Genomic DNA, 12,917 nt, shown 5'->3' with positions numbered 1-12,917 from the left:
AAGCGGGCAGGCAGGGGTTTCTGAATACAGGAGGCAGGAGGGCCAGCGGCCCTGACTTCCTAGGGATGGCACAGATGAGCAATGCTGGGGGGGGGAGGGGGGGGGTGTTGCTGCCACAGTGAGGAGGTGAGCCACCTGGCTCTCAGCACCTCTCCACATCCAGCTACCCTAAGGCCCCGCAAAGAGCAGTGCTCTGATGTCCCCATTAGTCACAGTGAAGGGGTAGTGCGGGCCTGCACTAAGCCATCAGGCACAGTGGCGCTCTCCCCAGGAGCTGCCTGACTTAACAGGAGGCCCACAGATGTGCACTCCATGGATGTGAAAGGTTTTTAAAATAGTGGATTTTGTGGTAAATGGACACAGTTGCCCTGTTCCCCTCTCCCACTCCCAGATGTGGGAAGCCTGGGGGGAGAGAACCAACCAGTTAAACTGGGATTAAAGGCTCAGAACATTTCAGGGCCCAGCTGAGAGCGGGGACGAGCAGTGGCACTGCTGGACAGTCTGTGCTTCGCTGGACGCAGACTGCCACAGCCGGTGTGGGATGGACAGGAGAGGGGGTGCCTGTAATGTGCTAGATGGCAGGTGTGGCCTTGGGTGGGAAGACAGCCTGGTACAGTCGGAGGGGCAGGGTGGAGGGACGGGGTCACGGGTTGGCTAGGTCGGAGGCAAGGGCATCTCAGGCCACGCTCAGCACCCGCATGATATTGGTATAGCCGGAACCAGGTCGCCAGCCTGTCACCACAATCACCAGGTCCCCAACTCGGAGGAAGCCACGGAGTTTTCCTGGGGGTGGGGGGAGATGATCAGCCATTAAGGGACTGAGGTCAGGGGTCTCCCTAGTCGCCTGGGGGTTAAGTCTCAGCCCTGTCACTGCTGTAGCCTGAGTTTGATCCCTGGCCAGGGAGCTACCCACATGGCACAGCAGACCTCTCCTGTCTCGCCCGCTGCTCCCCTCAGCAGTGTATTTCACTCAGGCTGCCTGTTCTCCCCACTCAGTCTCTGGTGATCCTCTCACCTCCCACACCTCTGGCCTGTACCCTAGCTCTTCTACAAAAATAAATAAATTTAAAAAGATTTATTCTTTTATTTATTTATGCATACAAGTGCATAAATACAAGTGTCATAGTGCTGAGACTTAACCCCTTGTGCCACCAGGGAGGCCTCAATTTTTTTTTTTTTTTAAGGGACCCAGATCAGCCAAGTACTGAGAACTAGCCACCACCCTCTACCTCCTCAAGGCACCTTGTAGGGCATGAGGGGCCTAAAGCAAACTGCAGTGTGCCCTAGGCGACTCCTCAGGGAATGTGACCCTTTCAGTATATCAGAGCTGCAGGTGTGTCCACGGAGGGAATGAGGTATGTTACTAAGCAGCAGGTCTGTGTTGCTGGTAGAAAGAGGCAGGAGTTAGCATATGCCAGCTGTGTTTTTAGTTCCAGGTCTAGGGGCCCCCCTTTCTCCCCCCACATCTTTCTCCTTATGTCACACCTGTTCTAGCCACCTAGTGCATGCACGCATCAGGCTGACTTCCTAGGGATGGCCCTGACCTCTCTCCTTCTGCCCTGCTCCCTCGGCATGTCCCCCTGCCCTGGAGGTCTTAGCGAACCTCACAGAGAAAATCTGGAACCAGAGGAGAGAGGTGAGGTCCTTTGGGCAAGTATGGGAAGCCGAGCTGGAGGATTCCTGATACAAATCCCTGGGTGGGTAGGGAGGATGTCTGGATGACTCACCACTGTCGATGCCAAACTGGACACGGCGATCCACATCATCTGCCCAGATGGCCTCTGGAGGGTCGTGGTAAAGCAAGGGGAAGACTCCTCGGCATAGGTGGGCCTGGCGGGCAGCCTGGGCAGAGCGGGTGACAGCAATGACTGCTGCCCGAGGTCGGTAACGGGACAGAAGCTGGGCTGAGCTGAAGAAGGCAGAGAAGGTCAGACCAGAGCAGTGAGAAAGTATTAACTAGGAAACAAAGTTTGGGCTTTGATTCCATGAGCCACCAATAGGTTGCATGACCCTGAGGAAGTCATATTTCTCTGGGCCTTGTTTTTCTCACCTTAAAATGGGAGTAAGATTACCTGCCCTTCTTACCATACAAGGAATGTAAGAAATAATAAAGGACATATCCAACGAGACAAGGGGGAACTTAAAACTCTTCTGAAGATATACTCACAAACGTCTCTTATAAATTTTCACAACCCCACAAGGAAACAGAAGAGGCTTATAGAGCCTGGCTGACTTGCTGAAGGTGTCATAGCTAAATTTCAAAACACACTTGAACGCAGACCTTGTTATTTCTGCCACACCCTGGCACCATCAGGCTTTGTGGGCTAGAGACAGAGGTCTTGCCTGTGAACCTTAGGAGCCTAAGTGGTCTGGAAGCCAATGGGCCCAGTAATGCCATCTCCTCCCCAACCCCCACACCGCCCCAGCCCCTGGAGCTCACTGGCATAATTCCTGGTGTGCTCCAAGATCTGCCTCTCCTGGCCTCAGCTCTCTATTTCTCCTCTTATCCCAGATTATAAGTCTTCATCTCTGTGATGCGACAAGTCCCTTCTCAGTGGGCCCCTGACCCAAAGCCCTGTCTTGGCGTTCCCGGCGTCCCCCTCACCGGCCTGTGGTGGTCAGCACGATGATGGCAGCAGCACAACACTTGAAAGCAGCCTCAACGGCGCCGATGGCGGTGACCTCAGTGGGGTCGCGGCTCAGAGGTGCTGCCCGGCGCAGTTCCTCAAACAGCTGGCGGTGGTACACTGCGGCCTCGGCCTCCCGGGCAATCTGCAGGCAGCAGGAGGTCAGGGTGGGCAGAGGCCCTGGGGTGCAAAAGGGGTATAGTTTTCCAGCCCATTTTCCTTTCATGCCAAACTCCTACCGCATGCTGCATCTTTACAGCCTCCACAGGAAAGTTGCCCTTGGCAGTCTCCCCGGACAGCATGATGCAATCAGCCCCATCCAGCACAGCGTTTGCCACATCGCTCGTCTCTGCCCGAGTTGGCCGGGGCTTAGTGATCATGCTTTCCAGCATCTGGGAAACATCTGGACATCAGAGCTCTTGGAGTCACATTCTGCCAGGAAATCTGTCCAAGTTACTTTTCTGACACCCACGCTCCCAGAGTGCCCTGAATGTCAGGGTCATGATCAAATTGTGATTCTGGCAGTTCCGTTTCCTTATCTAAAATTGGAGACCACAGCACCGTTTCCTAACTTCATTCTATGAGAATCTGACACTGGACAGTAAACTGGGCTCTAGACTTAAGGTGGGGGAATTCATTCTCAGTGCCCCCACACCCACACCATGCCCCGGCCCTGTGGGCTCACTCCAGACCTGTGTGGCACACACAACGGGCTTGCCCGCCAAGTTACAACGTCCGATCATCATCTTCTGAGCCAGGAAAACCTTCTCCGCAGGGATCTCGATGCCCAGGTCACCCCTTGCCACCATGATGCCGTCGCTCACCTCCAGGATTTCATCAAACCTGGGTGGTTGGGCTAGTCAGGCCGGGAGAGGCCTGCAGGAGAAGAGGAACTATGGGCATGGTTAGGGACTGATAGGGACAAAGACCAAGTCTCACTTCTTCACGCCTTCATGGTTCTCAATTTTGCTAATGATCTTGATGCCCTGTCCTTCTGGTCCCAGAGCAGCCCTGACGGCAGCCACGTCACTGGCTTTTCGCACAAAGGAGGCGAAGATGATGTCTACGCCATGCTCCACCCCGAAGCGCAGGTCCCGGACATCTTGCTCGGACAGCCCAGGCAGGTCCACCTGGGCACCCGGCAGGTTCACACCCTTCCGGCTGCCCAGGAGGCCTCCGTTCTCCACTTCGGTCTGCAGCCCTTCTGGGCCTACGGGTTCGGACAGAGCCAGCCTTTTCAGAAAGGTCAGGGGTGAGGTCGGACTACAGTCACAGCACAGGGAGCCCCAGGTTTAGACCCCTAAAGAACCAGAATCGAGTCCCATTCGCTTTAGGCTCAGCATCAAATAGGCCCCCTATTTGTGGACGTCTGTGGAAGAAACGACCAACCCTCCAGTTCAGCCCCAAGCCAGGGCGAGCCTAGGAGCCTGGGTGCTGGGGGCTCCCGGGACAGGACGGGAGGGCAAGGACATAGGCCAGGGGAGGTGTGGCCGGTCTACCCTGAGAAGGTGGGAGCCAGAGAAGGGCGTGCACCCAGATTTGCGCAGGGCGGGGGTGGGAGGGGCATCCGCACCGATTTTCTTGACCTCTAGGGAGATGAGCCCGTCGTCAACGTAGATGCGGCCCCCCACCGTCACGACCCGGGCAATATTGGGGTAGTCCACCCACACGGTGTTCGCGTCCCCCCGAGTTTGGAATGCCGGGTCCACGGTCACCAGCACCTGGGAGCCCTTCACCAGCTCCACTTCGGTCTCGGGGCCCTGGGGGCGGAGCCAGAGGGCGCCTTAGGTCCCGCGGCCCGGGCGGCCCCTCCCTATGCTCCGCCCCTGGGGTCGGACCTGCCCAACCGCCCACTTCTGGGTACCCCCGCCCCAGGGTCCGGCCCGGCCTCTCACCCCCTGCAGGGTCCCAGTTCGTATCTCCGGTCCCTTGGTGTCCAGAGCGATGGCCACGGGCCGGTAGCTAAGCGGGGACGTTGCGAAGCTCTCTGCCGCCTCCCGGACGTTGGCGATGGACTGGGCGTGGTACTGGGGACGCAACCCAACGGGAGTTTCGGGGAAAGGCGGCCAGAACCCGGGGCATCCATCCTCTCCCCCAGCCCGCCTCCCCGCGCGGCCTGGTCCCGAACCTCGTGGGAGCCGTGGGAGAAATTGAGTCGCGCGATGTTCATCCCGGCCTTGATCATCTCCTTGAGACGCTCCACGGAGCGAGATGCCGGCCCTGGAACCAGAGACGCTGCTCGGACAAACTTCTCCAAATCCCAGAGAAGCCCCAAGCCGCAGAAATTCTGTGACCTAATTTTTATTCCCTGCCGCCCACCTGCTGGCAGCTCTGAAACTCTGTCCTCTCCGGTCAATACCAGCCTCTTCCCTGAGGAAGCAACACCGTGGGGTCTTGGGGGGGAGTGTGCTTAGCCTGGCCTGGGGTGACTGTGTTGGCAGATACTTAGTGCTGCAGTGTGGGGTAACTCAGGAGTATGATGGGTGCCAGGTGAGAGCATTTGGGGCACTGGCTTTAGAGCTGCAGTCCCTGATGTTGGATGAGGACAGCTGAGTCCTGCCCTGTCCCTGCTCTACTGATTGGGCAGCAGCGAACCAGTTGTCCAGCCTCTCCTGCCTAAACTGGTTCTTCCACTTCTGTACTAACTAGGTCTCCTCACTTGCTCAAGGCCATGCTTACCAACAGAGATTTAGCCATTCTCCAGTCCTTTGCTGCCAATGTTTTCCTTTTTATTAGATCATTCTCATTGGCATATAAACTTGCTGTCATTTCTTTAATCATTAAAAGATACCCTCATGGGCCTTCTTGATGGCGCAAGGGATTAAGTCTCGGCACTATGAAGCAATCTGCAGCAAGTTCAATCCCCAGGCCGGGCATTGACCCACATGGCTCAGCAGACCTCTCCTGTCTCACCGCTGCTCCCCTCAGCAGTGGATTTCAGTTGGTCTGCTTGTTCTGTACCCCACTGTCTCCGGTGAATCCTCTCACACCCTGCACCTCTAGCCTGTACCCCAGTTCTTATATGCATAAATAAATAAATCTTTTTTAAAAAAAGCTTATCATCACTTGTATCAGGGAAATGCAATTTTTTAAAAAAGATTTATTTAATCTGAAGAAGAAGAAATCAAAAAAACCATCCCTTTTATTATCAAAACAAAAAAAATCAAATATTTGGGAATAAATCTAACAAAAGAGGTAAAGGACCTATACAAAGAAAACTATAAAACACTTTTAAAAGAAATAGAAGAAGACACAAAGAAATGGAAAGACATCCCCTGCTCATGGATTGGAAGAATAAACATTATTAAAATGGCCATCCTACCAAAAGCAATATACAGATTCAATGCTATTCCAATCAAAATCTCAATGGCATTCTTCAAAGAAATAGAACAATTATTGGGCCTCCCCGGTGGCGCAGAGGTTGAGCGCTGGGTTGCGAAGCTGCCCGCGGTCTCTGCAGTGCCGGTTCGATCCCCAGCTGCTCCCCGGCTACTGGGCAAGGGTCCCACATGGCGCGCAGACCTCTCCTGCTGCCCGCTGCTCCCCTCAGCAGTGTACTTCGGTCCTTCTGCCTGCTCTGCTCCCCGCTCTGGCTCTGGTGAATTCTCTCACCCTCCCGCGCTTCTGACTGTACCCAGTGCTTGTATAAATAAATAAAAATAAATCTTTAAAAAAAAAAAAAAGAAATAGAACAATTATTGATGAAATTCATATGGAATCACCAAAAACCCCGAATAGCCAAAGCTCTACTGAAAAAAAAAAGAAGGAAATGGAGGCATCACACTCCCAGACTTCAAACTATACTACAAAGCCATAATCATCAAAACTGCATGGTATTGGAACAAGAACAGACATACAGACCAATGGAATCGAATAGAAAATCCAGAAATAAACCCACAGATTTATGGTCAACTAATCTTTGACAAAGGAGCAAAAACTATGCATTGGAGCAAAGAAAGTTTGTTCAATAAATGGTGCTGGGAAAACTGGGTCGCTACATGCAAAAGAATGAAGCTTGACCACTACCTCACACCATACACAAAAATCAACTCAAAATGGATCAAAGAACTAGACATAAGACCTGAAACCATAAAATACATAGAAGGAAATATAGGCGAAACACTACGGGATTTGCACATCAAAGACATCTTTACAGACACATCACCCAAAGCAGTGATAGTGAAGACAAAGATAAACAGCTGGGACTACATCAAATTAAAGAGCTTCTGCACAGCAAAAGAGACAATAACAAAAACAAAGAGAAACCCCACTAACTGGGAGAACATTTTTGCACCCAACACTAATGATAAAGGACTGATCACAAAAATCTGCAAAGAGCTGATGAGACTCAGCAACAACAAAGAAAATAATCCAGTCAAAAAATGGGCAGAAGAGCTAAAAAGAAACTTTTCTGAAGAGGAAATGCAAATGGCCAACAGACATATGAAAAAATGTTCAACATCACTTGTCATCAGGGAAATGCAAATCAAAACTACCATGAGATACCATCTCACACCAGTGAGAATGGCACATATTAAAAAAACTAGCAACAACAAATGTTGGCGAGGGTGTGGAGAAAAAGGAACTCTTCTGCACTGTTGGTGGGAGTGCAAACTGGTCCAACCACTATGGAGAGCTGTGTGGAGATTTCTGGACCTACTAAACATAGAGCTTCCATATGATCCAGCAATTCCACTCCTAGGTATTTACCCAAAGGACACAGAAACATCAATTCCAAAGAGCACCTGCACCCCTATGTTTATAGCAGCACTGTTTACAATAGCTAAGCTTTGGAAACAACCCAAATGCCCAAAAATAGATGACTGGATCAAGAAGATGTGGTACATATATACCATGGAATACTACTCAGCATTCAAAAAAGATAAACACATGCAATTTGCAGCAACATGGATGGCGCTGGAAGGGATCATGCTCAGCGAAATTTGCAGCAACATGGATGGCGCTGGAAGGGATCATGCTCAGCGAAATAAGCCAAAAGAAAAAGAAAAATACCGGATGGTCTCACTCATAGCAGGAATCTAGAAAACTTAAATAAGGGACCAGGAAAATGAATATAAGAAAGTGAAAATCAAAATCAACAAAAAACTATGAACCAGAGACACTTTTTGGGGGTGGGGGGCGGGAGGGGAAAGATTGGGGTCAGAATGGGGCGTTGCAATTGTATGGGGGAATATAAAAATAAAATTAAAAAAAAAAAGATTTATTTATGTATACAAGAGCAGGGGTACAGACCAGAGGTGAGGGGGCGGGGGTGTAAGAGGATTCACCAGAGACAGAGTGAGGAACAGAAAAGGTAGACTGACCCAAGTACACTGCTGAGAGGAGCAGTGGGTGAGTCAGGAGAGGTCTGCTGTGCCATGTGGGTTGTTCCCTGGCTGGCCTGGGAATCGATCTTGTACTGCAGAGGCTGCCAATTGCTTCATAGGTTGCATCTTAACTCCTTGCGCCACCAGGGAAATGAAAATTAAAACCACCACTCCCATAAGAATGGCCAACATCAAAAAGACCAGTAACAACAAGTGCTGGAGAGGGTGTGGAGAAAGGGAAACTTCATACACTCTTGGTCAGAATGTAGACGACCCAGGCAGCTCTCCTGCCTACCCGGACTATGCAGGTGCCTCTCTTTTTCTTACCCCTTTTACTAATAAGTCTGTCCTTTTAAAATGCTTAAAAAAAAAAAAAAGATTTTAGACTGGTCCAGCCCTTATGGAAAACAATATGGAGCTTTCTCAAAATATTAAAAATAGATCTATTTTACAACCCAGCAATCCCATTCCTAAGTATCTATCCTAAGGACACAAAAACACAAATTTGAAGGCATACATACACCTTTGTGTTCATTGCAGCACTTTATAATAGTCAAGTTAAGGACACAACCTAAACGCCCAAAGACTTCCGAGCAGATTCAGAAGATGCGGTCTCTGACACAATGGATACTACTTAGTCATTGTGACACATGGATGGAACTGGAGGGGTTATGCTAAATGATTTAAGTCAGAAAGAGATAGACAAATACCAGATGATTTCACTCACTTGTGGAACAGAGAGAAACTAAACAGAGGAACAGAAAAGCAAAAGCAAAACAAACCTTAAAATGTGACTATACAATTGAGGCTACCAGAGGGGGAGCATGGAGAGAGGGGAGCTGACGGGGAGGTTTCCAAACGACTATGTGGTGGAGAAGCACAGGTGCTGGCTGGCCGGTTAGTGTCTTGACATACATCTGAAGAGACATACACCCCCAAACTGTGGGCAATGCTGTAAACCATTTTTACCTCAATAAACACAGTACAATTTTTTTTTAATTCATGGACACCTTTTTTTCTTTTCTTGATTCTCATTTTCTTTTCTATAGTACAATATTTAAAAAAAGATTTATTTTATTCATGCATACAAGAACTGGGGTGTAGGCCAGAGGTGCGGGGGGCGGGGGAGGTGAGAGGATTCACCAGAGACAGAATGGGGAGCAGAACAGGTAGATAGACTGGAAATTGAACCCCAGCCACAGTGGCTGTTGATAGCTTGATAGCGCTGAGACTTTAACCCCTGCATCACCAGGGAGGCCCATCTATTACACAATATTTTATATGTGTGTGTAGATTTTTTTCAACACCTCTCGCTTCTCTTCAGTCTACTCAAGGATGAAAACCTTTTTGGTCATTCATCTTTTCTTTTTTTAAGATTTATTTTATTATACATACAATAACTGGAGTACAGGCCAGAGGTGTGTTGGGGGGGTGAAAGGATTAACCACAGACAGAGTGGGGAACTGAACAGGCAGATTGACTGAAATACATTGCTGAAGAGAGCAGCAGGCGAGTCAGGAGAGGTCTGCTGCACCATGTGGGTAGCTCCCTGGCCGGGGATCGAACTTGTGCTACAGTGGCTGCGAATAGGTGCCATCTTAACCTCTTGTGCCACCAGGGAGGTCCCATTCACTTTTTTCTTAAAACACTTATTTTCTCAGAAATTGTGGGCCCTCGATGGGAGTCGGGAGCACCTCAGCAAGGCCTTGGTCTGGGGCAGGGGCTCCAGCTCACCTCCACATGGCCTACATCACAGGATGGACTTGGGGGCCAGGATGCTGGCCAAAGGGGTGGAGAGATCCCCCTCTTGGCCAACCCCCACTTCATTTAGATCTATGCAAGGCATCCATAATTCAGTACCCCTGTTGCTGACCTCCAGGCAACCAGAGGGAAAAATCAAAGCCCCGGACACAGTCATAGTCTGGGGCTCATCCAAACAGAGCATGGTCAGACCCATGAGATAAGACCACAGTATGGTGGCCTCCTGGGTGGTGCAAGTCTCAGCACTATGAAGCTATCTGCAGCTACTGCATCACGAGTTCACTCCCCAGCCAGGGAGCTACCCGCATGGCGCAGCAGACCTCTCCTGTCTCTCCCGCTGCTCCCCTCAGCAGTGTATTTCAGTCTGCCTGTTCTGTTCCCCGCTCTGTCTCTGGAGAATCCTCTCACCAACCCCCCCCCCCACACACACACCTCTGGCCTGTACCCCAGCTCTTGTATGCATAAATAAATCTTTTAAAAAATAAAATAAAATAAAAATCATCTGTATGCCAACAACCCCCAAATTTATACCTCCAATTCAGACCTCTCTCCCAAAGCCACACTTGTGGATTTGACCGCTCACTCTCTATTAAACGTGGATGTCTCATACACATTGCAAACTCAACATGTCTGAAAGTGAACTCCTGATCTCCTCCCTGCAAACCTTTCCACCAGTCTTTGCTGCTCCATTGACAATGCATCTTCTAGTTCTTCATGCCAAAAACCTTGGTGTCATCCCTGACTCCTTTCCCAACCTTCACTCAACCCCATATCCAACCATTAGGAAATCCTGTTGATTCTACCTTTGAAATACATTCAGAATTTGATCACGTCTCATTACCTCCATTGCCATCACCTGGTCTGAGCCACCATTAGCAGGAGCCGCTTCTGCCCCTGCCCCTACCCCCACTTCCAATCTATTTAATGCGGTCAGTGTGGTTCTGCTAAAACATGCGTAATAGCGTGTTTCTTCCTCGCTCAAAACTCTGTGGTAATTCCCCATCTCCCTTAAGAGAAAAACTCAAATTCTAAGAATAGCCTACTGAGCTGGACATCGTCTTCCCCTCCCCTACAGTCTCTTCATTTCTACAATTCTTCTCCCTTGTCAATTTCTAGCAACTCATTCCTTTGCGTTGACTATTCTCTCTGCCTGGAATGCTCTGCCCAGACACCTGCATGCACATTCTCTATGTTCTTCAAGTCTTTGCTCAGGTCTAATATTCTCAGCAATGGCTACCCAATAATATATTATGTTTATTATTTATATCCCCCACGCTAGATGGTCAACTCCCCAAAGATAGGGATCTTGGTTTATTTCACTGATCTGCTCTCAGGACTCAAAACCTTGCCTACCAAATGCTCAACAAATATGGAGACATTTCAAGGGAGACCAAAGATGAGGGGGCACCTTAAGAGACCAAGAGGTCCTGTGGTGTGGCAGTGGGAGGGAGGGGAGAAGGTGCTTACCGATGGTGGCGATGATGCTGGTGCTGCGAGCAGCCACAGGCTCAGAGTCGATGTCCAGCAGGCAGAGGTGCTCCAGGAAGGTGTCTGCCATTGCAGCTGAGAGCTGCTGCCGCTGGAAGAAAGCAGTGCCCAGCTCCTGGGTCAGCTGGGCCACGCTGGCCCGCCTCAGGTACCCCGCTGGCCCTGCAGGAGAAGGGGGCTTCATGGGCACCTGCCTCTCCTCCCATCCTTCATCTCTGCATTCCCTGTTCCTTCCCTGGCCTTTCCAGTTTTGTTGAGTCCCTCTTAGAGCCGGCATTATGTGTACACATATTAAGGTACGAGGATCCAATGAAGCAGGTGCTGTTAATGCTATATTGTTATCCCCTTTTTATAAAGAAACAGAGCCTGAGAAAGAGTAAAGAAACTGCCCAATAGTGTACAGCTTCCAACTAAGAGATGGGAGTCCCCCCCCCACATCCCCTGACTCTGCCGACTAGCTCTAGGCTCAGATCCTTAACCATCATCCACCTAGCTGATCCTGCACGATCCCAGACTTCATGCCCTTCAGCTGCCCATCTCTCTCAGTCTCAGCCCCCCTTGATAGCTGGTCTACTAGATATTATTAGTGTGGCCCCTCGTTATCCAGTAGCCTCTCCTAAGGTCCTTGTTTTTTTTTCTTTCAACCCCTGGCAATTCACTGACACTCTTACCCTCCCGCTCCCCATTCCTCTGAATTTCCCCAGCTCCTTCAGTACTACTCCAGGTTCTGGGGTCCCTGTCGCTTGATTCAGCCCAGGTCAGAGGAGCCCCACTTTCAGTAACACCGTCCATGCTGCCGTAGCCTGCTTGTCTCTGGGGGTGTCCTCTACACCGTCAGGCTGTCAGCAGCAGGAGGCCCGAATGGGCTGAGGATCAGATCTGTCACCAGTGTTTACCCTGTTCCAGAGGCCAGAGTCCAGGAACCACAGGCATGACGTGTGGCTCCCAAGCCACAGGCTCCCTCTGCCCTGCCTGGAGGGGCCCAAGAAGAGGCCCCACCCAGGGTCCATAACAACACAGGGGAGACGCCAATGAACACAGACCCTCCGGAGCCCTTCCTGGCCAGCAACGGATTGGGGTCATTAATTCCTTCCACCCTCATTGCTTCTGTCCAGCCTCATTCCCCCTTCTTTTTATAGGCTTCTGTTGCCCCTTCTTACCTCCTGGAGCCCCAATCAGGATGGACTTTGCCAAGTCCCTCTGGGACTTAGAGATCCATGACCAGTGCTGGGGTGGGATGTCCTCCTGGATTGACATGCTTCCAAAGTGTGAGGCTGGGCTGCCTGGACTGTGGGGAGAGAGGGGGATGATGACAAAACTGCTGGTCTTATCTAAGGGAGCCAGAGGAAAGCAGGGAGGCACGCCCAGTAGGCCATCCCTGTCCCCGCACAGAGTCCCTCCCGCAGACCAGCTGACTCTCTGCCCCTGTGTTCTGGCATTCCTCCTCTCTCCTCCATTTTTCCTGACAAATTTCCAGTCCGTTCACGCTGTCTGCTCATCACCCTGAATGGAGGTTGTTTTTTGTTTTTTGGGTTTTTTTTTTGCCAGCGGTGTGGCCCCCCTTCCTTTGTACTTACCTGAAGTTAGCCCTCCAGGAATCTAGGAAGCAGGGGACTCTGACCAGGGACTGAAGTCTGAAGAAAGGGGCCAGAGAACACCGATGTTGTGGTGTAATTCTCAGCTCTGGCTAGCATCATCCACATCATAATACAAT

At 50.6% G+C, this 12,917-nt stretch overlaps 1 protein-coding gene across 1 annotated transcript; it reads right to left on the bottom strand.

Moving 5' to 3' along the window:
- Window positions 1–74: 74 nt before the first annotated feature.
- PKLR (pyruvate kinase L/R) lies at window positions 75–12,860 on the bottom strand. Its single transcript, XM_037498497.2, has 12 exons — window positions 12,781–12,860; window positions 12,364–12,491; window positions 11,183–11,365; window positions 4,756–4,847; window positions 4,523–4,654; window positions 4,201–4,387; window positions 3,567–3,837; window positions 3,320–3,470; window positions 2,867–3,019; window positions 2,606–2,772; window positions 1,728–1,909; window positions 75–783 (listed from the first exon to the last, which is right to left on the bottom strand). The coding sequence occupies exons 2-12, from the start codon at window positions 12,458–12,460 to the stop codon at window positions 677–679; spliced, it is 1,722 nt and encodes a 573-aa protein (XP_037354394.1). The 5' UTR covers window positions 12,461–12,491; window positions 12,781–12,860; the 3' UTR covers window positions 75–676.
- Window positions 12,861–12,917: the final 57 nt, after the last annotated feature.

Source organism: Talpa occidentalis, unplaced genomic scaffold, assembly GCF_014898055.3.
Source record: "Talpa occidentalis isolate TD23 unplaced genomic scaffold, MPIMG_talOcc4v2.1 talOcc4.9, whole genome shotgun sequence".
NCBI classification, from domain to species: Eukaryota; Metazoa; Chordata; class Mammalia; order Eulipotyphla; family Talpidae; genus Talpa; species Talpa occidentalis.
This window is presented reverse-complemented; position numbering and strand designations above follow the sequence as displayed.